Consider the following 26,003-nt stretch of genomic DNA (forward strand, 5'->3'; position numbering starts at 1 on the left):
GTAGAGTTTAATTAAGGCAGTAAGAATTTCATTTTCCTTACTCCTGAGGACTTTCTGGTGGTGTCTGGGGGCGTGTATTTATGTTGTTTGGGAAGAGGAATAAAATTCCTAGAATAGGCAGGATAGAAGTAATCAAGGCAGTGCTCCCTAAACTTCCATGTGGATAGAACTTGCCTAGAGAGCTTGCTAAAATGCGGTTTCTGATTCAGTAGATCTGGGGTGAGACCTGAGGTTCTTTACTTCTAACAAGCTCCCAGGTTAGATAGAAGCTGATGGTCCAGGAGAGCCAGGAGAGGGAGAGGTCTGCACATGTAAAAGCTAAGTAAGGTTAAGTAGGGACAGGCACTATCACCATTTAATAGAAAACAAAAAGAAATGCAGAGATGAATAGATCTGCCTGTGGGATGGAGTCGTACACCTGGTTAACAGCAAGCCCTAGATCTCTCGGCTTCCAGCCCAGCGATCTTTCGCAAACACGGCTCCACTTCAGAAACCACGTCAGCACGCCTGTGTGGCTTTCACACTGCAAGTCCTTTGTGAACCTTCCTTTGGAATTTTGGCTGGACCGTACGCTGTGTTAAGTTCTTGGCAGAGTTTGTTGCTGAAGCTACCTGGAAATGCTCTTAAAAGAAGGAAATTCTTGAAAGAAAGCACCATCTAATTTACAAAAAGCCCATGACTGGGATTTGTACTTTGCCTACAGTTAGTTGTGTGACCATATAAACTTAACCTTTAAAGCTCCCTCTGAAGCCATGTGATTTAAATTTGCTAATTTTTCCCCAAAAGTATTTTTCTGAAAATGACAACCTTAGCATGTGAGCATTTCCCATTATTTTATTTTTTTTTTTTGCGGTACGCGGGCCTCTCACTGTTTTGGCCTCTCCCGTTGCGGAGCACAGGCTCCGGACGCGCAGGCCCAGTGGCCATGGCTCACGGGCCCAGCTGCTCCGTGGCATGCGGGATCCTCCCAGACCGGGGTATGAACCCGTGTCCCCTGCATCGGCAGGCGGACTCTCAACCACTGCGCCACCAGGGAAGCCCTCCCATTATTTTTTAATGTACAAAAAGTAATTACAATACATCTTTGTCATTTCTTTAATAATACAAAAGGTGATTAGAGCTGCCTTTGCAGTTAGAAAACCTTATGTGTTCAGTACTACTGAAAATCTAAAGTACTTTCTATCTTGTTATCCAATTCTGTTTTTAAATTGTATTGTCAGGCCCTTTACTGCAAATTGCAGTTTCCTGTTAGTCATTCTTTACTAGTTTATATCAGTGATTCTCAGCTCCTAACTGCACATGTGTGTACATGCTATTTGAAACTATAGATGCCTTCACCCTAGTTTTTCTGAGACTCTGATATGCCCTCCTTTTGATGGACATCTTCTCTTCTCCTGTGTTTGCCAGTAAGAAAGGTGTTGTATCCCTCTAGTATGTTGAGGTAGCAACAGGATTAAAACCACCACTTCTTACAATTTGTGGGTTTGATGTTTGAGGCTTTAAAATCTTATGCAGTGTTGTAGTATCTGCTTTCTTAGGATGTTTTATGATTTTATGTGAGATGTGATATATAGAATAATCAGTCATGCTATTGACGATAAAGGCAGGCTTTAGAGAAAATAATTTATTTTAGTATTTGTATACATTTGTTGCTCTTGATAATGTTTTATGTTTACAATTACATGGTATCTCTCCATGCAACCAGGGTTTTCTCTTTATTAAACTAAATGGTGTTTGGGCAACATATATGTAAAAATCGGCTCACTTGCAGAAAGTCTGTTGCTCTTTCCCTTTTAGGAAGTCCCCTCTGCCTTCAGTTAAATATGATAAGCAGAGACTTGCTTTAAGAAGAAATAATTCTGGGGCTCTTCCTGTCTGCCATAGTAGGATCAGTTTTGACCCCTAATGGCTAGTGATGGGTCGGCAAGTGATCATGTCGGAGCTATTTCAAAGAAGCTAAGAAGGAGTTTTCATCTGGATAGTAAAATATAAATTTATGGTGTGTCGCTTGACATACGTTCAAGGAGGTGGTAGCAGAAACAGAGATCAAGACCAGTAGACAATTACAGATAAGGAGGAATTTTCGACATTATTAAGAACATCATAAATAGCACTGTAGCCTGGGATGATTGCCCAGCAGTTATTTGAACAGTATTGCAATGTCTTGTGGCAGAAACTTATCATAACTTTAGGGAATTTGGATAGAACAGAAGAGTGATACCAGTGTAAGGCATGAAGAATGAATCTCTGTAGGGACTTCACTGTATGGGCTCCTGTCTCTGGAAAAGTGTTCCCACAGAGTACAGGGGTATTGAATACCTACTACAGTTGGGGTTCTGTCCTTGCTATGAAAATTAGTCTAGGGACTTCCCTGGTGGCACAGTAGTTAAGAATCCACCTGCCAATGCAGGGGACAGGGGTTCAAGCCCTGGTCCGGGAAGATCCCACGTGCCACAGAGCAACTAAACCCATGCGCCACAACTACTGAGCCTGTGCTCTAGAGCCCGCAAGCCACAACTACTGAGCCTGCATGCCCCAACTACTGAAGCCCACAAGCCTAGAGCCCGTGCTCCACAAGAGAAGCTGCCACAATGAGAAGCCCATGCACTGCAATGAAGAGTAGACCCTGCTCGCCGCAACTAGAGAAAGCCCGCGTGCAGCAACGAAGACTCAACACAGCCAAAAAATAATAATAATAAAAATGAAAGTCTAAGACAGCATCCCTGCACCCCTGTACTTAGTGATTATGCAGTCTGGTGGAAACAGGCATGTTCACATGTGATGATAACACAAGGCAGATAATGCATGAAACTGTCCTCATGTAATTTTATTACAGATTTAATTTTGCCATTTGATGACAAGTTTAGGTGAGAGTTGTTCAATAGGGCCTCTGTCAACGTGATATATGTATATATATATGTGTGTGTGTGTGTGTGTGTATATATATAATATGTTTTAATACCTTAATAAAATCTATTTTGTAATCTTTGATATGTGATCATATGTGCACAGGTTTGAGGAACCCATTATTGAACAGCCTACTTATCTCTAAGGGCCAGAATTTGATATCTAGTGCATAACAGCTATAAAGCATATACATACTTCTTCACACACAACTGGAGATCTTGTAGGGCTGTGTTTCTCAACCTTTTTTACTTGTGCCTCCTATTGCTAAATATTCAAATCTCATGATCTCCTTTATTTGGCATTAACATTCACAGTAAACCATACATACTAAGCTAAAATCAAAACAGTTATAAAACGATTGTACTTTGAAATCTCACTCGCTTCCCTGCCTCGATTGAGAACTGCTGTTTTGGCTGAGCTCTTACTAGTTGAGCGGTGATATTATTTGTGACTGTCTGTTTTTCTTCTTTTTAATGTTTTATATTTGTGCCTCTGCTTTTATCTCAGTGGTCTTGAATGCTGTACCCAGGTTATAAAAGTAGATAATGACAATGATAATGAGATACAGAAATTAAAGGTAAAGGTAGTGAAACATTCATTAAATTAGAATAGCAGGGGGAAGGGTGAATGTAGTACAGTCAATTTATGTTGGCTCTAGTATTTAGTTTATACTTTAGCTGCAGAAGTGTAGTTATTGTTGTATAACAAATTACCCCAAAATTTAGCAGCTTAAAACAATAAACATTTATTATCTCACACATATTCTAAGGGTCAGGAGTCCAGGACAGCCTCGCTGGGTGGTTCTGCCTCAGAGTCTGTCATGACAATCAGGGTGTCAGCTGGGGCTGCAGTCTGCCAAGGGCTTAACTGAGGTGGAAGATTTGCTTCCAAGGTTACGGAGCTGTTAGCCCAAGGCTTCAGTTCCTGGCAGTGTAGCCTCTCCTTAGGACTGCTCACAGCGTGACTTCCTCCAGAGCAAGTGATCCAGTAGAGAGAGCCCAAGACAGAAGCCTTATCTCTGAAGTTATATGCCATCATTCTGCCGTTTTCGTCTGGTCACATAGACCACCCCAGGGAAGTGGGAAGGAAGTACACAAGTTTATGAACACCAGGAGGCAGGACTCATTAGAGACCGTCTTGCAGACTGGCTTCCAGAAATAGCTCTGCCTGAATTGCTGTCTGTATACCGAAGTACTGAGTTAAGATTGTCTCTATTTTATGCTGGGTCACAGTGAAGTAGCACCTTAGATCCTGACTGTAACGTACACGTAATTTTGTTAATCATCTTTTTTTTTACTACAGAAAAGGCCTAGGATTATTAGATTAAGCTTTAACAGCTTAGACTTTCTTGGGTTTTTTCCAGCTAACAGATTCTTTATTTAAATCTTTGCATTGTGATCAGTCTATGGTAGATGGTAAAATTAAATAGGTTTTGCTATGGGAGTAACTTTTAAAATTATTATATCATTAAAAATATGGAAACAGATGAAGGCTTTACTGTTTTTCTCTTTTAGTTGGCCAAGTAAAGTTTGATCCACCCTTAAGGAAGGAGACAGAACCACATCATGAACTTGTAAGTAGTGTAGTCTTGGAATCTTAACACTGAAAGTAAATGTTTTAATTAGTCTTTGTGATATGTTGGTACTGACTACAAAAGCTAGTTATTAATATTTTCAAAGCATTTGGGGAAATAAAAAGGTAACTAATTCTAAAATTTGGAATAAATAAATCTGTGTTGCTGAGATTGAATATTTTCAAAATTATTTTAGGAGAAACTTACTAGTTTTACCATTTGTTGATTAAATGTTTTTAATGCTAGCCTTTTTTTTTTTTTTTCATTTTTGCTTTGCAGTTTTTGAGGGACTTTTTACATATGTATTTATTAGGACAAATGCCACAATTTTAAACTACAGTGTTGGGCCAGTAGTAGCATATCTTCTAATTAAATTTATGGGCAGTTTTTTAAGAGTGTAAACCACCTTTTCTAAATATCAGGACAGAATCCAATCTCTTTGGAGCAACTGAGACTCAGGAGAGACTAGGTGTACAGAGCAGATTAAATTTATCATTTACTTAAAGATTGCTAAAACATTCTTTTCATGATTCTTTTTTGTTAATTTTTTATATACCCCTTTCCAGATATATGATAAAATATTAGGTGCAGTCTCAGAAGCAAAATGCTGTACAAACATTTGAGATGTTAATATTCTATGGAAGAATAAAAAATGAGACTTAAAAAACAAACAGAATTAATCCTAATGAAATTACTTAACCAAAGCTCCAGATTATATGTTTCATTTTTTTCCCTTTTCTGCTTAATAATGAGAAGAAAGTAACTGTTAATGAACGCTCAGGATTGAAGTGGGAACTTTCTTCTTAAATGCTTATTTTAACCCACTTGACTAAAGGCATACAAAGGGAGTCTTTAACCTTTTAACTTAAAGAGTTGCTCTGATTCAGTATACCAGCATGGAGGAAAGGAATGCTAAAGAAAAATTCTTAAAATGATCATGTTATAATACTTAAGCCTGACCTTTATGTAGAAGATGGAGAAGGTTTAGAAGAAAACATAATCATGATGTTTATAAATGCCAATTGTTATTTTCTGCTTCTCTTTTTAACTTACCATTGCATGTATTTAAATTCTGTACTAATTTAGTAACTGTATTATAGAGGAAAGTTGTTGCACTGTTGCTTTTTTAGAAGCTCCTTAATCTGATTTGACTTTGCATTTACCTTAATAAAGTTATGTTAGCAGGACTTACTTCACTTGTGAGTTTCCCATTGTGAATTTGTGGCTTTTAGTCTAAGTGTTAATAACTTGGGTTTCTTGGTCTCTGCTAAACAGCCCGACAGTGATGATTTTTTGGACAGTTCAGAAGAAATATACTACACTGCAAGATCTAATCTGGTATTTCTCATCTTCTGATTTTCTTTGTCAGCGTTGTTTTAGTCTTAATTGATTTCAGCGTTTTTTAATCAAACATTTTGTCCAGTTTTAATGAACCGGTTTAAGCATTGTTTTATAAGGTCCTGCCAGTTAGCAACCTACCATATATAAAGGATGATAGCAATTTTTTCTACACATTAAATAAACATATTTACTCGAATATATTATAACGTTACAACAAAAAGTTAAAGTTTTTTCTTTTTTATAAGAACATTTTTTTCTCACTCAGATATGGATTTTTTTCTTTAGAAATTACATTTCCTTATAAAAATGTCCAGTTTGAATAATGTGACTTGTTTTAGTGAACTAGAAATCATCCATATATATACATATCCATGTATTACAAAAATAAAATATATATAATTTAAAAAAATAATTTACCCCTGATTAACAGTGAAATCAGTCTCAGATAAAATTTAACTTTGTAGCATTATGAAGTATCCAGTTTTCTCAGGCCAAAATTTGGGTTATAAAAACTCCCTGAAGTTATAAATATTAAGGCTATCTTACCATTAGGTAAGAAAAGATGGGCAATTAACCCTAGTAAATATTAAATAGTACTTTTAATAGTTGCTGTTAAATAGTTTTTTCTAGTTCTGTAGCTGGCCAGGGCCCCAAGTTGCCTCCATATTTACTCCTAGATTCCACTTTTCTGCCTTTTCAATTGAATTTTCCTACTCTTTCCTCCCTTTCTGCCTTAATAACATACCTCTTTCAATTCTGGTTAGTTGAAATGATTCTTTATATAAATCCCTATATCTATGCCCAGTAACATTTGTAGAACATAAAAGAGATTTTAGACATAATTTCTCTTTTAGGAAAGTTGCAGTCTTGGATCAGTGGAAAATATTTGTATATATAAACTCTTAGCCATGCAACAAAATGTACAGTGCATTGCCAAAATTTTTTCTGGTGGTGACTATTGATGAGGAAAGGCTAACATATAATAGGTACTATGGAAGTCAAAGAAGGAAGAAAGCTTTTGGGTTAATATGGTTCATCTGCCTTCTGGGAAGGACTAAAAGACTGATTCCAATATTGTATAGGAACCATTATATATTTTCCAGGAAAATAATGGACAGTTGACTACTAAGTGTCATGGGAATTAACGTGGGAACAGTCATTGGCACAGTTCTGAGAGACGGCAGATAAAGAGCTGAAATTATGGAATGGTCACACTACTACTAGAATTATGGGATTAGCTCAGAAAAGGAAGATTGAAGTCACCAAAGAGGAAATGATAGATGAAACCATGAGATTGCATGTGTTCCCCAGTTAGGTCTGAAGAAAGAAAGTACAGAAAATTGGTCACCACAGGGGTGATGCCTGTTTTGCAGTCAAAAGTAGAACCAACGCTGGAGGTGGGAAGAAGCAGTTGGAACACTAGAAGAGTCAGTAAACGGCCCAGAGAGGCCAGAAAGCATGAGGCCAGAATTAACCATGTGAGGGGACAAGTGAGGTGCAGTGCCTGAAGACAGCACTGCCAGTGATTTCTGCACTGAAAATTTCTTCAGAATTAGGCATATGTAGGCTAGAATGACAATAGTGACATTTGTTGTGGAAATAAAAGACCACAGAATCAAAAGTTTAAATTGACTGTTTTAGGTATTAATATTCTCCAGGAAAATACAACATCAAAACCAGAAATATACTACTTTTAGAGTTACAAATATTCTTTTCTCTACCCTGTGTGTAACTAGCCTAGTAACTTGAGTGAGTTATCATGGCTCTGTTCCCTAGAACTACCTCCCACACCCCTTACATAATCAGTAGTTTCTTATGATAGAGGGAGCAGCTGACAAGGGAGTCTTGTGACAGAGACGGGCTTTAGGGACAATTAACTTGTGGATAGTTCTGGCAGAAGAGGGATGAATGAAATATTTGTCAGATCCTACTATTTATAAAATCAACCTTAAAAAGCCCACTTTTAATGATAAAAGCTAACACTTACCTAGAAGTTTTTTTAAACCAGGCTTTATATTCTAAACACTTTAAATATGTTAAATTTTAATCCTTGTTTTACAAATAAGGGGATTTAAAGTGCATAGAAGCTGAAATCGACTTTAACCACCCAACTGAATAATAGTGGAGCTGGGGTTTGACCTAAGCACCCTGGCTCAACAATTCCACCTAAACCACTATTGCCTCCACCCAACAATGGCAATATTTTTTTCCCACTAATACTGGTCTTGTGCTCATGCTCTCTCTCTTTTTAATCAACATATATGTTCCATAGTTATTTTTTTACTGTAGTAAAGTATGCATAACATAAAATTTACCATTGTAACCATTTTTAAGTGTACAGTCCAGTGGCATTAAGTACATTCATATTGTTGTGCAACCATCACCACTGTTGATCTGCAGAACGTTTTCATCTTCTCATGCTGCAACTCCTTACCCATTATACAATAACTCCCATTCTGCCATTCTATTTTCTGTCTCTGAATTTTTCTGTACTCTAGGTACCTCATGTAAGTGGAACCATACATTATTTGTCGTTTTGTGACAAATAATGTCAGTGACTGGCTCACTTCACTTGGCATAATGTCATAACATCTTCAAGATTCATTCATGTTGTAGCATGTGTCAAAATTTCTTAAGCCTGAATAATATTTCATTATATGTATAACCGCATGTTGTTTATCCATTCATCCATCAACGGACACTATTGTGAATAATGCATCTGTGAACCTAGATATACAAGTATCTGTCAAGTTTCTGCTTTTAGTTCTTTTGGGTATATAACTAGAAGGGGAATTGCTGGATCATATGATAATTCTATGCTTGATTTTGGGGGGAATTACCATACGGTTTTCCATAGCCGCTGCATCATTTTACAGTTCCCACCAGCAATGCACAAGGGTTCCAATTTCTCCACATCCTCTTTGACGCTTGCTATTTTCTGGTGTGTGTGTATGTGTATATTATTGAAGTATAGTTGATTTACAATATTCCATTAGTTTCAGATGTATAGCATAGTGATTCAGGGTTTTTTTTTAAGATTATGTTCCATTATAGGTTATTATAAGATACTGGGTATAATTCCCTGTGCTATATAGTAAATCCTTTTTGCTTATCTATTTTATGTGCAGTAGTTTGTTATTCTCATACTCCTAACTTTTTTCTCCCCTTTCCCTCTCCCTTTTGGTAAGCATAAGTTTATTTTCTGTGTTTGTGAGCCTGTTTCTGTTTTGTAAATAGATTCATTTGTATTATTTTTTAGATTCTACATATAAGTGATATCATATGATATTTGTCTTTGTCTGATTTATTTCACTAAGCATAACATTCTCTAGGCCCATCCACGTTGCTGGAAATGGCAATGTTACATTCTTTTTTATGGTTGAGTAATATTCCACTGTGTGTACATACCACATCTTCTGTTGATGGGCACCTGGGTTGCTTCCGTGTCTTGGCTATTGTAAATAGTGCTTCTATGAACATTGAAGTGCATGTGTCTTTTCAAATTAGTGTTTTTGTTTTTTGATGTGAAGTGTCCATAATTATTTCAGTCTCCTACTTTCATAGTTCTAAAACCTTAGCACTGTGAACAGGATTTCAACTCTTAAATACTTACTGCTGGCCACTAGAAACCTGATGGACCCAAAATGTCTGGCTGTCATCTTAGTAGACAATTGGCACCAAGATGACAGCCCTAAATCTTTTGGGACCAAAAGAAACATTTACCCCCTTAAAGACCTTGCTGCCTAAAACTTCCATGTCATCAATGCTTTCTGATTGTTTTAAGTGCTAAGGGTATTCATCTTATGATTTTTGTAAATGAATTTAGAATCATTACTATAGTAAAGGTTTTTTTTTTTTAATCAGGCAGTCATAATATATGAAACCAGAGTAACAGAGCTTGAATTTTAACATTAGTTAAATTAGTTAGTGAGTTAGTTTGTGAGTAGAAAGGTCTTTAAATTTTGAAAGATGCCTGAGTTAAAAAAACAAAGAAAAAAACTCAGCAAAATTCCATAATAATAAGAGTTTTGCCCATAACCATAAGAATGGATATAGCCGGTCTACAAGATGCTGTCTTTACATTAAAAGATATTACACATCTGTTCAGCTGCTGCTAATTTTTCTAATTTTCCTAGTTCTACTAGGCATTTTGGCCCATATACCAGTGAAGAATATATTGAACATATTGAAAGGTAAGAACAGTTGACCCTTAAACAACAAGGGGATTAGAGACACCAGCAGTTGAAAATCCGAGTATAACTTTATAGTTGGCCTTCCTGTGACTCTGCCTCTTTGGATTCAACCAACAGCAGATCACATGGTATTGTAGTATGTATTTATTGAAAAAATCAGCATATAAGTGGACTCATACAGTTTAAACCCATGTTGTTCCAGGGTCAACTGTATATGTAAAGCACTATGTTAATTACTGTGGAGGAACATAAGTAGTGACATAATCATTGCTCTGAAGAAACTTACAGTATTCCTGAAAAAGTAAGAATAAAGTATTTAGGTTATAATTAAAAACATGTCCAAAAGATATACCCAATTTATCATTATCAGTAACCATAACAGAAGTACTACAAGATTACCCCTGAATTAGGTCAGAATTGAATAAAGTCTATAAATAAAGTTAAATTTATTCTGGAAAAGAAACATCAACTTTGTTAATTTTAAATCTGTTAAACTATTACTTACTATAAAATTTATGTTGTATGGTCACTTTTCTTACCTATTATATATGAAGCAATTTCTAGGGAAAACTCACCTTCATAACTGCACAATTACAGGACATTTTCTAGAGTATCAAAACTAACCTGCTTCAACTGTACTTCAGTAAAATTTAAAAAGAAAAAAAAAAAACTAACCTGCTGATATTCATTTCCAGCCTTGCTATACAAGTCATGTTTATTCACTTTGAGTCCCCTTAAGTCTTCTGCTTTTATTAGTCAGAACATTGCTTGTTCAGTTAGTGTTCTGACCCTACTTGCTTTTCTTTTTAAGAAATAAGAATTATCGAGGGTTTAGTCCCTTTTTACTTCTGTAAATTATCTACCACATTAAAAGGTGTCTCCTAACACCTTACTTGTGTGCCATATTTTCTCATTTTTTTGATGAGAAAAAATTCTGCTATTCTCTTTTTTCTTGGTTAAAACATATTGTTAAAGTATTTTTTCTTTAGTGTTTTTGTAGCCAACTGTAACAATTCTTTTGACTTCCTGCTGTTTTCTCATCAGGTATAGATAGACTTTGTAATCTCCAGATGGGTTTTAAAAAAAAAACAATAATAAGATTTTCTTGGTCATGTATTTTTCTTTTCCAGTGTTCCACGCCACATCCTCTGTTCTTTTTCAGCTCTTGCTGGGACCATGTCTTCTTAGAGGCTCTATCCGAGTTCACAAGTACTCCTCTATTCATTAAAACACTGAAGTTAGGACTTTCTGACCCCAAAAGATATTTTAATTGGGCTTAGGTTGACCATCTTAAATTTTTTGCTGCGTGTTCAATTTGAATCTATACTGGGCTATTGCATGTTGCCATCCATGTTGTTACTGCTTTGACTTTGTGTAGTTAAACACTGTCATTCATTAATAAGTTGATGCCTGATTTATGCTACTAAATTTTTTATGTCTATCCTGGCATGTTCAAATGTATTCTTATTTAGCTTATAAAGAATGGCCATGTTTTACCATCATTTTATAGAGTTATTTTGAGTGCTTTTCCAAGCATAACTTTGGTAGCATTTTTCTATTACAGAATAGCGTCCAAGTCCCTTTGGAAAGCATTTTAGATCAGTCTTTCTTAGACTACCCTAAAGATATGTAAATGACTACTAACTTTGCCCAAGTTTCCCTTTTCTTCCTTTCCTTTTTATTTATTCTCATTTTTCTTGTCTGATTTGCTGTCTGAATTCCTGCCATATAATGAGTGCTTAGTAAATAATAGTTGAATTAAATGAGATTAACTACTTATTAGAAGGACTTAGTGCAATCCTTTTCCTTGATGACATGCCTAGCACATGGGTTTTGTTTTTGTTTTCTTTCCCTATGGATGCTAAAACATAACTTGATTTACGGAGAAGGAATTAATAAAGAATGAAACCCTTTCAATTTTAGCTTTCCTGGTAGGGCTTAACACATGCCACATTTAATCATCAGACCTGGATCTGTCAGCAACTTCTCCCCATCCTGAATGTTATTCTGTATGTGAATTTACAGTCCATTTTCTATTAAAATATTTCATTAGTTATTTCAGATTCTTCTCTTACCTTCCTAAATATATCAGTTGATTTTTTTTAAATTATCATCATCAACCTGGTAATTGTCATGTAGCAGATGAGCTAGCTATTCTTAGGACATATCTATATTTATATAACACAAGCCATGGCCACTCTGCACAAATTACGCTTTTGAAAGCTGTCATTTGATTAAAGGCTTAACAGATTATATTGGCTAAAGAGGTTGCTGGTCTGGTAGAAGGGCCCAGTTATGCATAGCTGAAGAAAATGAAGTTGAATTCAGAAAGGTATTCATTGAGATTAGTACTTTTCTTTACTAAATACCAAAGCTTAAAGTCTCCTATATAAAGTCATGACCACTTAAATAGTGCAGCATAATAACTGTGTGGCAGTCTTATGATAATAGCAATTTCATCCTATTAAGATCTATCATTACAAATTAAAGAGAACAGGTATCCGAATTTCATTAGAATTTTATGTGATACCAGTGTGACAGTTCACTAATCTTTTTTGTTTATGATGTGTTATCTCTTCTGTCACTGGTAAGAACATATATTATTATGCATGGAAGAACACAATTATTGAAGAAGACAAAATTTGAGCCTTGTCTAAACCAGGCTTTTGGCTTTTGGCTTTTAACTTTTCACTTAAATGTGATGTATTGCTTAGAAGTCTTGTATTTCTAGGCTTAGTATTTGTGTGATCTATAATTATCTATGTATATCTTAATGAGGCTGAAGTGTTAGTTATCTGTTTACAGTAAAATAAACAAATGGCATTTGAACACGCATTTTCTTAGGGCCTAATTAGTGTGTGCCAGGTACGATGCTAGACCCTAGGCTGTGGGGAAAAAAGATGGATTTAACAATTTTCCTTTGTTTGAGGAGCTTATAGCCTGGCTACTATTTTTATAAACTTGTAAATAAGTTAATTAAAAGTCAGTGTAAACGCTAGAGGAGAACTATGTGTTAAATGCCGTGGAGTCGCGAAGAAGGTTACACCTATCTTCCTGGACAGTCTTGGAAGGCTGCTCCAAGAAGGTAACTTTTGCATTAAGTCCTCATTGTGCATCTGGCAGTATCTTGTAAAACTAGATAGCGCTTTAAGTACACTATATTCTAATGAAAATAAAATTCATTTAAAATGTTAAATATTCCCCCTTAATCATTAAAACGGTGCTTGAAATACAGTGGGAGAAAACGAAACTGTACTTTCCGTGGTTGTTGGAAATCATTTTTTTTCCTCAAGAAGGCATTTCAGTTGAGCACATAGATTGTTAGTTCCTTTAAATTTCAGTTCTTAACTCTACAACCTGCAGCGTTCAGTGGAAATGTTTAAATAGTTGAAGAACTGCCTTAATAATATTCGTTTGAAGTTTTGCTACTTAACTCTTTAAAAAAATATTTAAAGTCCTTAAATTTAGTTTATAATCTTGTGCAATTTCACATGTATAATTCACTTTGAAAGACCACCTTCTTTTTAACCTTTAAAAAATTATTACCTGCATGAAGCAGTAGTAGAAATATGTGAATGTGTATATATACATAATTATTGCAGATTTTATATACAAAGTCAAACCAAGATTTTTGTTGCTTGTTCTCTTCTGTAATCATTTTTGCTTCATTATAGCTTGAGCATAAATACTTTTTTCAGCTTTTTTCATTCCAAAAACTGATTTTTACAAATGTTAATTACAGTAGCAATAACCATAGATGAAACTTGCATATGGTGTTCACACAAGTTCCCAGGAAAATTTTGGTAACTTAAATAATAAAATATATAAATTAAGACTACAAACTTCTGAAATCTTTTATTGTTGGAAGTCCTACCTTGCTTTCTTTTTAAGAACATATAGCAATACAGATTTATTTGAAGTCTGGGGTTTCTCTTTTAAAGACAATATGCGTAGTGTATCATGATTTGTGATACACTACTATTTTGCTGAATATTATATTCTGTACTATTAGGATCTACAACTAGAATACGGACAAGGACACCAAAGTAGTTACTTTTTAGGTGCAAACAAGTAAGTAAAATTCTTTTAAAATTAAATTTAAATTTAAGAATACTTAAATTGCCTTAAAATATGTTATATATTAATTGTATTTTAAATATTTACAGTAGTAAATTGTACTAGTCTGGTAGATATATTTTATAACATGCTTTTAACTTTTCTTTATTACTGCCTTGCTAATCATCTACTCAATAATTGTCATAATGGGGAGAGTCACCTTAAATTTTTTGTATCAAGCTACTTTGTAGACCTTACCTGTTAGAGAAAGTAAGTACATTCCAACTAAAGATGAGTATATGTTTCAGCAATTTATTTCTTTTATTTGCAAAGTTGACCTGTTTATTACTTACAAAACTTGCTTTGGTACATCTCCCAGATGTGTTGGCCTATGAAAACAGATGGAAATATTCACACTCTTTAAAAATCTTTGTCTTAACTTTTTAGCTGTCAAGAGTCTTTTAAAAAGTAGATAGCCGTTAAAATATGTCTAAAGGTTTAGAAGTTATTTATTTTATACAAGAAATAAATCCAACGGTTGTTTAAGGTCTGCAGTATACCAGGCACTGTCTAGGTGGTGCAGCACGGTGGTGAAAAGGCAGCTTACAGGGTGTAACAATTTAAGATGTTCGTAGGCCTGAATTAGCAAGATATGGGGACAGGACTCTGCTCTTCCCCGTAGAGTCTCATTTCCTGAGTTCATGGATGAACTATCATTATAAAAGCTAATTTATAGGGAAATATTTAAATTGCCAAAATCTCCCAGCTATATGTAGATATTATTTCAATAATCAGAACTACTTAAAATTTCCAAATATAATTTCAGTGACATTAGAGGGTTGAGACATATTATATACCCATAGTTTAGTTAAAATATGTTAATATCTTAAGTTAAGCAAGTGACTAAAAGACAAGCAACTCAGATTTAGAGATAATAATGCAAAATCATGTTTCTTTTTTTATAAACGAAATGTTTAAATACTCTTTTCTTAACCCAGAAACGACTTTGAATGACAAGCTAGAGAAATGCATTAGTTTTGATTTTGCTGAACTTCAGTTAAATAACATGAAGTTTTTGTTTTTGTTTTAAACCTTATGTTTCCTAAAATGGAAAATAAGTCTAAAATTTCCCTGGTTGAAAAATGAAATTTTATCAAAATAGTAATATTTGCTGTTTATAGTTTGTCTTGATTTGTTGATGGGCAACAAAGGAAAGTTTGTCTCATAATGGGTTAGCAAATAAATTCTGATGTGTTTTTGTGTTATTTTGTCTAAATTTCAGGTCACTAGTTTTAAGGATCTTGTTAGCAAAGTTTGATGTATTTTTAAGAGATTGTATAATTTTGAAAAATATTTCATTTACTTTGGTTTATTTTAAATATATTTTTATATTATATACTTGCACAAATACCCCCAAAATGGCCTATCATTAAATGCTTTTCTAGATTCCTTAGTCCCCATTGTCTGATTTTTTGATTGTTAGACATTTTCATATTATATAGTTACTTTGGCTAGGTAAATGTTAATAATTTCCCCAACCTTCATTTTTTGATTAATTGGATCCCTGCTTAAGGAACTTTATTCTATATAACGAATCACTGGCAAGGTAGGTTGCCCCAAAGTTTGCCCTTTGGCTGTGTTTCGTGTACAGGTATATACATACATGTGACATGAGCATGGATGTAGCACTTCTCTTACTGTACTGCTATGTCTGCTTTATTCTTGTGACTAGGCAGTGTTTTAAAACTCACAGGATTTCCTGCTTTCTCCATAGGTGATCAGGCAGACAGATTTCCATTTATGGGTTTCTGCCTATTCCAGACCACGCAGGAACTAAGTTTGTCTGTTTTTTTAACAGAATGCATATGTGTTTTGACTTACTGGGTTGTTTTCTTTTGAATTGTTATTATTGGGGTCAACTTTTCTGACTATTTAAACCAACAAAATACTATTTTTAAAAGAAAACTCTAAATTATTTCTGATTTTGTTTTTAATGTAGAGCAAAAGTTCTAAAAATGAATTCTCTTCTAAAGACTTAAATAGTAGTGAAAGGAAATTCCTGGCATAATTAAGTATAGTAGTAGTAAATGCCAGATCCAGAGTCAGAACTGTCTCTTGCTACAAACTGTGTAACTTGGAGAAATTTACCTCAATTTTCTCTAATAAATGGGGATTATAATAGCACCTGCCTCATAGTATGCTAAGGGTGAAATGGAATAATCATTGTAAAGCATTTAGCACATTTAGGGTTTAATACACATTAGTTGCCCTTATTTGTAGTGTTTACTCAGTCAATGTTGATTGTAAGAGCAAGTGAATATGAGAGAATAAAATTGCTTTTCGGTTTTAAAGAAATAGGGAAGTTTTTTGGTTTGTTCTCAAATCTAATCAGGGCAGTACTTACAGATTGTTTTGAGTCAGTTAGGCAATTTTGAATGGTTCTAGTAACCAGCAGCTAATTCAAAGATGCCAAATACTTTGGTGGTGATTTTTGACTCCTCTCCCTATCGGTTTCTTCACTTTATCAGTTAAATCTATGATCTATGTTGCATGTTTTTCCATTTTTAACCTGTTCATCCAGATTTTCTGGTCATTTTCAGTTGACTTAGTAGTTCAGTATGAGGGCATCATTTTTGTTTTGTTTTATTCATTACTTTCTCAGAATTCCATAATAGAGGAATCCAAGTAGACCAGTGAATAGTGACATTATTTATTATGTCACATCCAGTATTGGTGATTAAATCAGTATCACATTTTTCTCCAATGCTCTCAAGATACGGTATAAATGAACCTTTATGCAAATTAGCCATATTTCATTTTCTCTTTTATAAAGGATGAAAAGCAAATCATATTTTCTACTTTTCATTAAGACTTCATGAGTTCTGTAACTTTATTAACAAAATATCTTAACACATAGTAGGAAATTTACAAGTAAATGAATTTAAAAATATACATATGAGTCCCTAGCCTTAGGATAGCTGCTTTTTCATGTTCTCTTATTCTTACAGAACGTATACTCCCAGGAAGATAATGTTTTAAAAAGTGGAATGCCATATAAGTCCAACTAAATATGGTAAACTGAAAATAAACTACATTTAAATTCTCCTCTTAATTATTTTCAAATGCTAATATTCTCTACTGGAAAAAGAAATGGCTCAAAAAATATTGTCACATGCTTAAGAAGAAGTTTGTTTTCACATCTTCTAAGATGATGTGAAAGCCCACTGTACAGTTCAGAGATATTACATTTAATTTGGTAAAATAATTTAAAGCAGTGCTTCTGAAATTTTTAGTCTCAGGATCCCTTTATGGTCTTAAAAATTATTAAGGATTCTAATGAGCTTTTGGTTATATCACTTATAAATATCAATATTTATAGTACTGGAAATTTAAACTGAAAACTTTTCAAAATATTTATTTCAAATAGTAATATACTCATTCCATGTTATCATAAAAAAAATTTTGTGTGTATTAAAAAATTCCTCATCTTTAAGAAGCAGTTCAGGGACTTCCCTGGTGATCCAGTGGTTAAGACTTCACCTTCCAATGCAGGGGGTGTGGGTTCGATCCCTGGTCAGGAGCTAAGATCTCACATGCCTCGTTGCCAAAAAACCAAAACATAAAACAGAAGCAGTATTGTAACAAATTCAATGAAGACTTTAAAAATGGTCCACATCAAAAAAAGTCTTTAAAAAAAAAAAGAACCAATTCAAATGCCACCTCTTAATGGTACCCTCTTTGCAACACCACTTTGTTCCTCTCATGATACTTAGAAGCAGCTTTAGATATGTCAGTATAATACAGCAAACATTTTGTTGAGGACCACAAGTAACATTTTTTATGAAGAATAGCTGTTTTTTTCCTGAAACAAAATAATATTAGTAAGAAAGGTGGGATTGTTTTATATTCTTTGCAGATCTCCTTAACGTCTGGCTTAATAGAAGACAGCTGGATTCTCATATCTGTTACTAATCTATTATGATATCATACATCTCATAGTCTCCAGAAAACTCCAGCGTTTCATTCTCAATGAAATAGTAAGAGTGAAAAAAGAAAGAAAAAGAGTGAATTAAGAGTAAAAAAAAAAAAAAAAAAGTGCTTTAGATTATGAAAATAGTTTTTTTACCTTGCAGACCTCTTACCGGACCCTAAAGGACCCCCAGGATCCCCAGACCGTGCTTTGAGAATTGCTGGTTTAGAGAAATGTTGCTTAGTTGATAATAATAAAGAAAACACTAATTGAGTACTTACTGTGCTCTGAAATACTATTCAAAGAAATAATTAATTGTATCTGCAGATAAACATTTTGACATAGGTACTATTGTAATTCCCATTTTGCTTAGGAAAATCAGAGTAACTTATCGAAGGCCACATAGCTTACAGTGGCAGAGGCAGGATTCAGATTCAGGCTGTCTTTGCTTCACAACCTGTCATCATTTTGCTATACTGCCTCTAGGTAGAAGTCCTGTCTTCTTAGAGCTAGTCCTTGAAGAGCTTTGTGAATAGGTAATACATTTGACTGAAGTACCTTAATTTTTTTATCCGCAAAATAGGATTTGCAATTAGTTTATGGTTTTCCTATGTCATTTACAAGTCCAGATTTAAAACTTTGTCACTTTTTAATACTTAAATTGTTATTAAACTATCCTGATTAAAACATTTGATGGCTAAAGTCTATTCTATTAATTATTTATACCAGCTAACCATACCTTTCAGTTTCTCTGGTTTTATGCTTTGATAATTCTGAGGGCAGTTTTTTCCACTATATATAGGAAGGGGAAATGATTAGAGGAGAGTAAATTTTCTGCTGAATCACTTTTACCACAGTAATCTGTCAGTAACCGTATTTCTATCTCGTTAGCTTTAAGAAGGCTATTGAGTTTCTGATGCTTGAAGAGTATAATATAGGAGGTATGTTGCATGAACTTGCAGTGAAAAGAAGTAAGGGAACTTCAGGAATGCCGTGAGTTCTCTCTTACGTTCCTGAATATCAAAGTTTTATAAATTGCTCCTAATGATAAAATCCTCGCACCTGGTCTGATACAGGCTTAGTCTCCCAAAAGTGTAAATGTGTTTGCCAGTACACCACTGGAGAACAGATACTTCAGGTAAGTGAGTGTCTTCTGTGAAAGCAAAGTGCTACTACATTCATGTATTCACATCACATGCATGCATGCTTTTGCAGAGATCCAACACGTTGAGTTTCATTTTGTAGGATTGCCTGAGAGCATGATGTTTTTTTAAAGTGTGTCACCTTTCTTACATTAAGAAAAAGAAAATATAATTTCAGGTGTCAGGTAAAATATTCCAGGTAAAATTTAAATCCTGGAAACCCCTGACTATGACCCTGCAATTATTGTTTTGTCAGTCCCAGTTGTGACATTTCATGGTGGGTTGTCCTTTGTCTGAATTGGTATTTTTCAATAAACACTTGGATTTATTTTGTTCATTTAAAATACATGTATAAAGACATTAGCAACAGAAAATAGATACCTCATTAAATATAACCTGATGTTTTATGGTATAGCGATGATCGTTACAGCAAGTTTTTAGTGAATAGTAAAAAAGTGTTTTAAATGTATAGATAAGGTTAAAGTGATGAAAAATTGTACTTAGTATTTCTTTGCTTTATTCACATTAATTTTTATTTTTCTCCTAAGGAGTCTTCTGAAGTCTGTTGAAGAAGAATTACATCAGCGGTAACTTTAATTTTTAATTAAGCTTAAAATACTTTGTTACAGATGAGTAAAGTCCTTTACCCCCTTCTCTATCATGTAGCCTAAGATTGTGTTGTTGTTGTTGTTTTAATATCCTGAATCCTGTAAAGACATAGAAATAAAATTCTGTCCTACAGTAGTCCTTCCTGCATTTTCTCAAATTTCTTCTTAAGCTGTTTTGGTGGTAAAGTCCATTTGGTAACAGTGGAATTATCCTTCTTTATCCTTAGAGGGCATGTGGCACATTTAGAAGATGATGAAGGGGATGATGATGAATCTAAACAGTAAGTTCTGTTTCCATTTTTGGTAAAAGAAAAAGTGTCATTTGACCTGATTTAGTAAATCTGACAGCTTAATATTGAAGTAATTTTAATATCATTAATAATGTAGTATCATGGGTTGTACCACAGTTTCTTTCCTTTTCTCTGTTCTAATTGTATTAGTCGGTTCGGGCATCCTTAACAAAATACCATAGACTGGTATTTATTTCTCATGGTCTGGAGGCTGGGCTGCTGGACAGTTTAGTTCCTGGTGAGAGCTCTCTTCCAGGCTTGCAGGTGGCTGCCTTCTCAGTATGTCCTCAGATGGACTTTGCTCAGTGTGTGCATGCAAAGAGGGAAATCTCTCTCCCTCTTTTTATAAGGCCACCAGTCCTGTCTGATTAGGACCTCATTCTTATGACCTCAGTTAACCTTAATAACCTCCCAGAAGCACTATCTCCAAATATAATCACATTTCACTGTAAGCAGTCAGAAAGAACCAAGCCTCTCCTTCAGCACTTGGCTTAGAAATCTCCTCAGCTAACTATCCGATTTCATCCCTTGCAGATTTTCCTTCCACAAAACACTAGAACATGAACACAATTCATCCAAGTTCTCTGCCACTTTATAACAATGATTACCTTTCCTCCAGTTTCCAATAACTCGTTCATCATTTCCATCTTGAGACCTCACCAGAATGGCCTTTAATATCCATTAAAGGACATTCTGTTAATGACTATTTGTGTATTCTCTAAGAAGATGGAAGCTTTCTCACCGGCTCTCCTCTTTTCTCATTGACCTCTTGCTCTTAACGTCTATACTTCTAGCATGTACCCCCAAACTCTTCCAGCCTTTACCTACTACCCAGTTCCATAACTGCTTCCACATTTTTATGTATTTATTACAATAGCACCCCACTTCTTAGTACCAAAATATGTCTTAGCTCAGGCTGCCATAACAAAATATCATGGACTGAGTGGCTTGAACAACAGAGATTTGTCACAGTTCTGGAGGCTGGGATGTCCAAGATAAGGTGCCCGCAGATTTAGTTCCCGGTGAGGGCCCTCATCCTGGCTTGTAGGCAGCTGCCTTCTTGCTGTGTCTTCACGTGGCCTTTTCTCAGTCTGTGCACAGAGAGACAGAGAGAGATCGAGATCGAGATCTCTTCCTCTTATAAAGCCACCAATTCTGTTGGATTCGCTCCCCACCCATATGATCTCATTTAACCTCAGTTACCTCCTAGAAGCGCTGTGTCCAAATACAAGCACATTGGAGATTAGGGTTTCAACCTACAAATTTTGAGTGGACACAATTCAGTCCATAGCACAAGTTGATAAAAAAAGAACTTTGAAAAAAATTTACAAAGACAGTAAACATATCCTGTAGTTTAATGTTATAAATTAGTCAGTAATAGCTGTAATTATTACTACAGCTACAAAGAGTCTTACTATATAGTTGATTAAATTTCATCTGATATGTTTCAAATAAATAATTTGGATATAAATGTATTTTTGAGGGGAGAATATTTTCACTTACGTAATTATTAATATTTAGTCCTTTTAGTTTTGGGGGTTTTGTTTTTTGTTTGTTTTTAAAGAAAGATGCAGTTTCATGGTAGAGTGACAGAAACACCTGAGAAGCAGCTGGGGCATTGATTTTCCTTTCTACCTCACCACTCTGTGACCTTGAATCAGGTCACTTAACCTCTCTGGGCCTCAGTCTGCTCATCTGAGAGTATATGCTCCATAATCTTTTAATTTTTAGTACTTCTAGAACTCCAGTTCTGAGTTGTAAGGAATCTTAGCTTCAACCAAAAAATTCTGCCAGTAATTTCATAGAGTATGTATATAGCTTTTGATGAGCTTCATCAGAGATATTCCATATCTAACAGTAGTAAAAATGAAGCTTACATTGTAATATATTTTTATATCATTTTGCTATTTTTCCTTAAACCAACTGTTGCTTGTGTTTTTATATTATTTACCTTTCAATTGATATAAATTGGAATTGTGGCTATCTTTTCCAGTTTTAATTACTAAAATAATATTTGAAAACAAGAAAGCATATCTAGGGCTTCCCTGGTGGCGCAGTGGTTGAGAGTCCGCCTGCCAATGCAGGGGACACGGGTTCGTGCCCCGGTCCGGGAAGATCCCACATGCCATGGAGCAGCTGGGCCCGTGAGCCATGGCCGCTGAGCCTGTGCGTCCAGAGCCTGTGCTCCACAATGGGAGAGGCCACAACAGTGAGAGGCCTGTGTACCACGAAAAAAAAAAAAAAGGAAAGCATATCTACTCAGTTACTTTTGAATAATACTTCATTTAGCATAACTTGAACATTTCACAAAGTATTTTGAAAATCACTCATAACCTTAGAAAAAGAAACTTATTTATACAAAATTTTCTTCCATATCTTTAAAAAAATAATCATATTTTAGTAATGATTTGTTTGTAAAATGACGAGTTCTGATTCTAAGTGTTTATGTTTTTATAGTTCAACCATGAAAGCAAAAGTTCCACCTCCTTTGCCACCAAAGGTAAGCAGATTTGTGTCTCGGTTTGAATTGTGTACGTGTGTCTGCCACTTTAATACTGTATTAATACTTACTCTGTGGCTTATTTAAACTTGGGATCCACAAAGAAAAGTCATGAAGAAGTTACTAACCATGATATAAGTAGACAATTGTGATTGTTTTTGTTTGTCTTTTTTAAATCATCCAACTTGTCATTTGGTGTTTATTCTAAATAATAAGTTCCAGAAATTTGTACATGAAAATGATTAAATTAATGGATTAGTATTTCACTTGGGTTAGAAAACTCATACTTTTAATAAGATTTTTTTCTTCAAAATCTATAATCTACTAGCAGCTGATTAAGTTCATATGCATAGCAAATTCTAATTATAAAATGGACTGTTTATAAAATGAGTTGTAAGGTTTGCAATCAATTATAAATTGATTTATAAATGAGAATTGGAGTCTGACCAGTCTAGATATCCAGTGTATTACTATATTTTGTTTTTATTTTACTTTTAAGAAAATCACGATTCACCCAGGTAAATAGGACTGTTCTTGCTTGTTCAGTTTTACATTAGCAGAAATACAGAGATCTGAACTTCAAAGAGATAAGTGCTGAGCAGTCTTCCTAATAAGGGACACATTATAAGAATTTATAAATTCTCCAAACCTTCAGCTGACTGAAGCTTTTTCCATTGTCTGCACAGTGTTCCCCAGGTATCCCATATTGCTGAGTTAGTATTCTCTCATTTGATAAAATTTTCATTGGCATCTTCTTCTGCCCCCTGTCTGAAAGATTAAGCATTAACATAAAAGATAATGAGTCACCTTAAAGAGACAGTTTAGATTAGCCTTGTAAGGAGCTGAACTTTGATTAGCCTGAATGTTTAAAATAAAAGGAGACTCATTTAGATTGGGGATCGTAAAGACCAGAATATTTTTATTTGGCAAGTCTAAGTGGGCAGGCTTGTGAGGAATTAATAGAAACAGGTCTTTTTTTTTCCTGAGAAAATATTTTAGGTGTACATTTTTAGGATATATATTAAGATTACCTGAACCAGATAGTTGAATAATCCAATAAGAGTTGAAACTCAACTAGTAAACACAGTTTGCAAGCCTCTGATATATAATAATATTTACTTCAGGGCAGATATTCAGTATTTTTCATGTTTAATGAAACACGAATAATTTCATGTGTAATCATTGGTCTCCTTTTCTGTATTATTTCAGCCTAAGTCCATATTCATACCACAGGAAACTCATTCTACTGAGGATGATAATCAAGGAACAATCAAGAGATGTCCCACGTCAGAGAGCCCAGCAAAGCCCTCCCAAGTTCCACCTAGGCCACCACCTCCCAGGTTACCTCCACAGAAGCCTGTTGCTTTAGGTAATGGGGGAAGGGAAGGTGAAATAAGAATGTTGCCAGGTTTTCATAATGTGTGAAAAAAATGGAGGGACTCCTTTTAAGAGATTATTTGAAATTCCTTTGCGGAAGGGAGAAGGAAGGCAATGGCTCTAGAGATGTTTTCTGCTTTTTGCCTCATCGTTTGTTTTTATGACAGGATTACCTATGACCCAGTCTGGGATATTTTGCCTTTTCTTTCTCATTTCATATCTAGCCTTCCCTCTTTTGGAGAATCGTTTGTACCCAATTCGTTATATATCTAGAGTGTGACAACAAAAGAAATTAAACTCTGAACAAACAAGGAAAATGTGTTTGGTCCTAGGCTACTACTGTTTTAGAAAAAGAAGAGGATACCTTGCCTGACTCCTTTATTTTATTTCATTTAATCATTTTTAGAAAAATGATTGTCAGTATGTGCTAGGTATTTGCCTCCAAAGTAATACTAGAAGGTACTGTTTTAATACTGTAAAGTGTCTTGTGTGTTATGCAAAAGAAGAAATTAAAAAAAGAGCAACTAATGTTTCTTGGATAACAGACTATAAATTGCCCCTTTCCTGAAAGTAGTTATGTATTCAGTATTTCTTTTATTTTTAACACAAATATATGTACTTAGATACAGCCTGAATTTTAATTTGCATATGTGAAAGAAATAGAGATAAAAGTAGAAGAACATATATATATAAGACTTCTTACAGTAGTAAATATTCTGATAGGGTAATCCCAAATGAAGGCTGAAACTGTCTCAGAGATAATATTTTTTGTTTCCTACTTGATAATTTTCTGAATGAAAATTTTCATAAAAATTAATCCTTTTCTAATATATTTAAATATATCTTACTGAAGGAAATGGAGTGAGCTCCTTCCAGTTAAACGGTGAACGAGACGGTTCATTATATCAACAACAGAATGACCACAGAGGCACAAACCTTGCGAGGAAAGAAAAGAAAGATGTACCAGTAGGTATTTATATTCATAAGCTCTACTTGTATGTGTTTCCTTTTTCACTATTAAATTAGTTTTGCAGTTATAATTGATGGAACTCTAGCAATTATATATTTTAAATTTGTATGTTTATATTTTAATATATGAATTATAATGATAATAGATTGTTTAAATCTTGAAAAAAATGACTTCGCTATGGTAAACATGAATGAAAGCTTTCTACTCGTCAAATTATTTAGGCCAATTTGTTATATTGCATATTATAAAATGTGACCTCTGCATACAGCTAAACACTTAGTATTCTTGTGATTGTTGAGAAAATATTATTCTTGTTGATTAGAATGATTCTTATACATTGCTTTTACAGTCTAATGAACTTACTGAAGGAAGGACATGGACAGATAAGGAAAGCCATAGCTTCTACCTCAGGACAAATTTCTGTTACATAATTTGTGATATTACTACTCTTACTCAAAGAAAATAGCTAACAAGGAAGAAAAATTAAGATTATTTTCTAATAGATATAAGATATCACTTTAGGAAAGGTGAAGTTAGCCTTACCAGCTATTCCTGTTACAAATGTTAGATAAAACACTATGACATAACTACTAAAACATAAATAGAATTTATCAGGGAGATTAAAAATTGTTAACATTTGTAAAGAATTTACTCTTAATCATCAGGCAACATTTGTCCATCATCATAGAACTTAAAACAAACAAAAAAAATCCTTAAAATTCCCAATTCAGCGGTTGCCAACAAGATCACAAGACAGTATTTTGGGAGAAGTTTTTGTGTATAATGACATTGGTTATTTTTCTAGAAATTTACAGGACATATGGTTATGTGCATACAGCTATACTTTGTGCACTAAGCACATTGCTAGAGGCTTTTGTTCTGTATCTGTTCAACTGTTTCATAAGATTTCACTATAGATATGACATACCATTTTTTATAATTCAGTTAAAGCACTTGACTGGGGTTATGCATTGTAATTTGTGAAACTTAAGACATTTTTAACAAAAGTGAAATGTCCTGTAGGAATAATAGGATTTATGAAGTCTGTACAACTGAGTAGTGCCTTTTTGCTTTCA

General features: G+C 34.4%; 1 protein-coding gene across 4 annotated transcripts in view; it reads left to right on the forward strand.

Annotated features, from left to right (window-relative positions):
* The window catches only part of MAP4K3 (mitogen-activated protein kinase kinase kinase kinase 3), a 188,724-nt gene that overhangs the window by 134,340 nt on the left and 28,381 nt on the right, over positions 1–26,003 (forward strand). Inside the window, exons 14-22 of one of the 4 annotated variants that reach the window (XM_060309558.2) lie at positions 4,422–4,480; positions 5,756–5,818; positions 14,027–14,085; positions 15,644–15,676; positions 19,731–19,769; positions 20,018–20,071; positions 22,538–22,580; positions 23,790–23,949; positions 24,811–24,923. In XM_060309558.2, the coding sequence (XP_060165541.1) occupies positions 4,422–4,480; positions 5,756–5,818; positions 14,027–14,085; positions 15,644–15,676; positions 19,731–19,769; positions 20,018–20,071; positions 22,538–22,580; positions 23,790–23,949; positions 24,811–24,923 (623 nt within the window). The remainder of the gene's footprint in view (positions 1–4,421; positions 4,481–5,755; positions 5,819–14,026; positions 14,086–15,643; positions 15,677–19,730; positions 19,770–20,017; positions 20,072–22,537; positions 22,581–23,789; positions 23,950–24,810; positions 24,924–26,003) is intronic. The other 3 variants (XM_030857860.3, XM_060309559.2, XM_060309560.2) reach the window with 3 other exon arrangements.

Source organism: Globicephala melas, chromosome 12 (genome assembly GCF_963455315.2).
Source record: "Globicephala melas chromosome 12, mGloMel1.2, whole genome shotgun sequence".
NCBI classification, from domain to species: Eukaryota; Metazoa; Chordata; class Mammalia; order Artiodactyla; family Delphinidae; genus Globicephala; species Globicephala melas.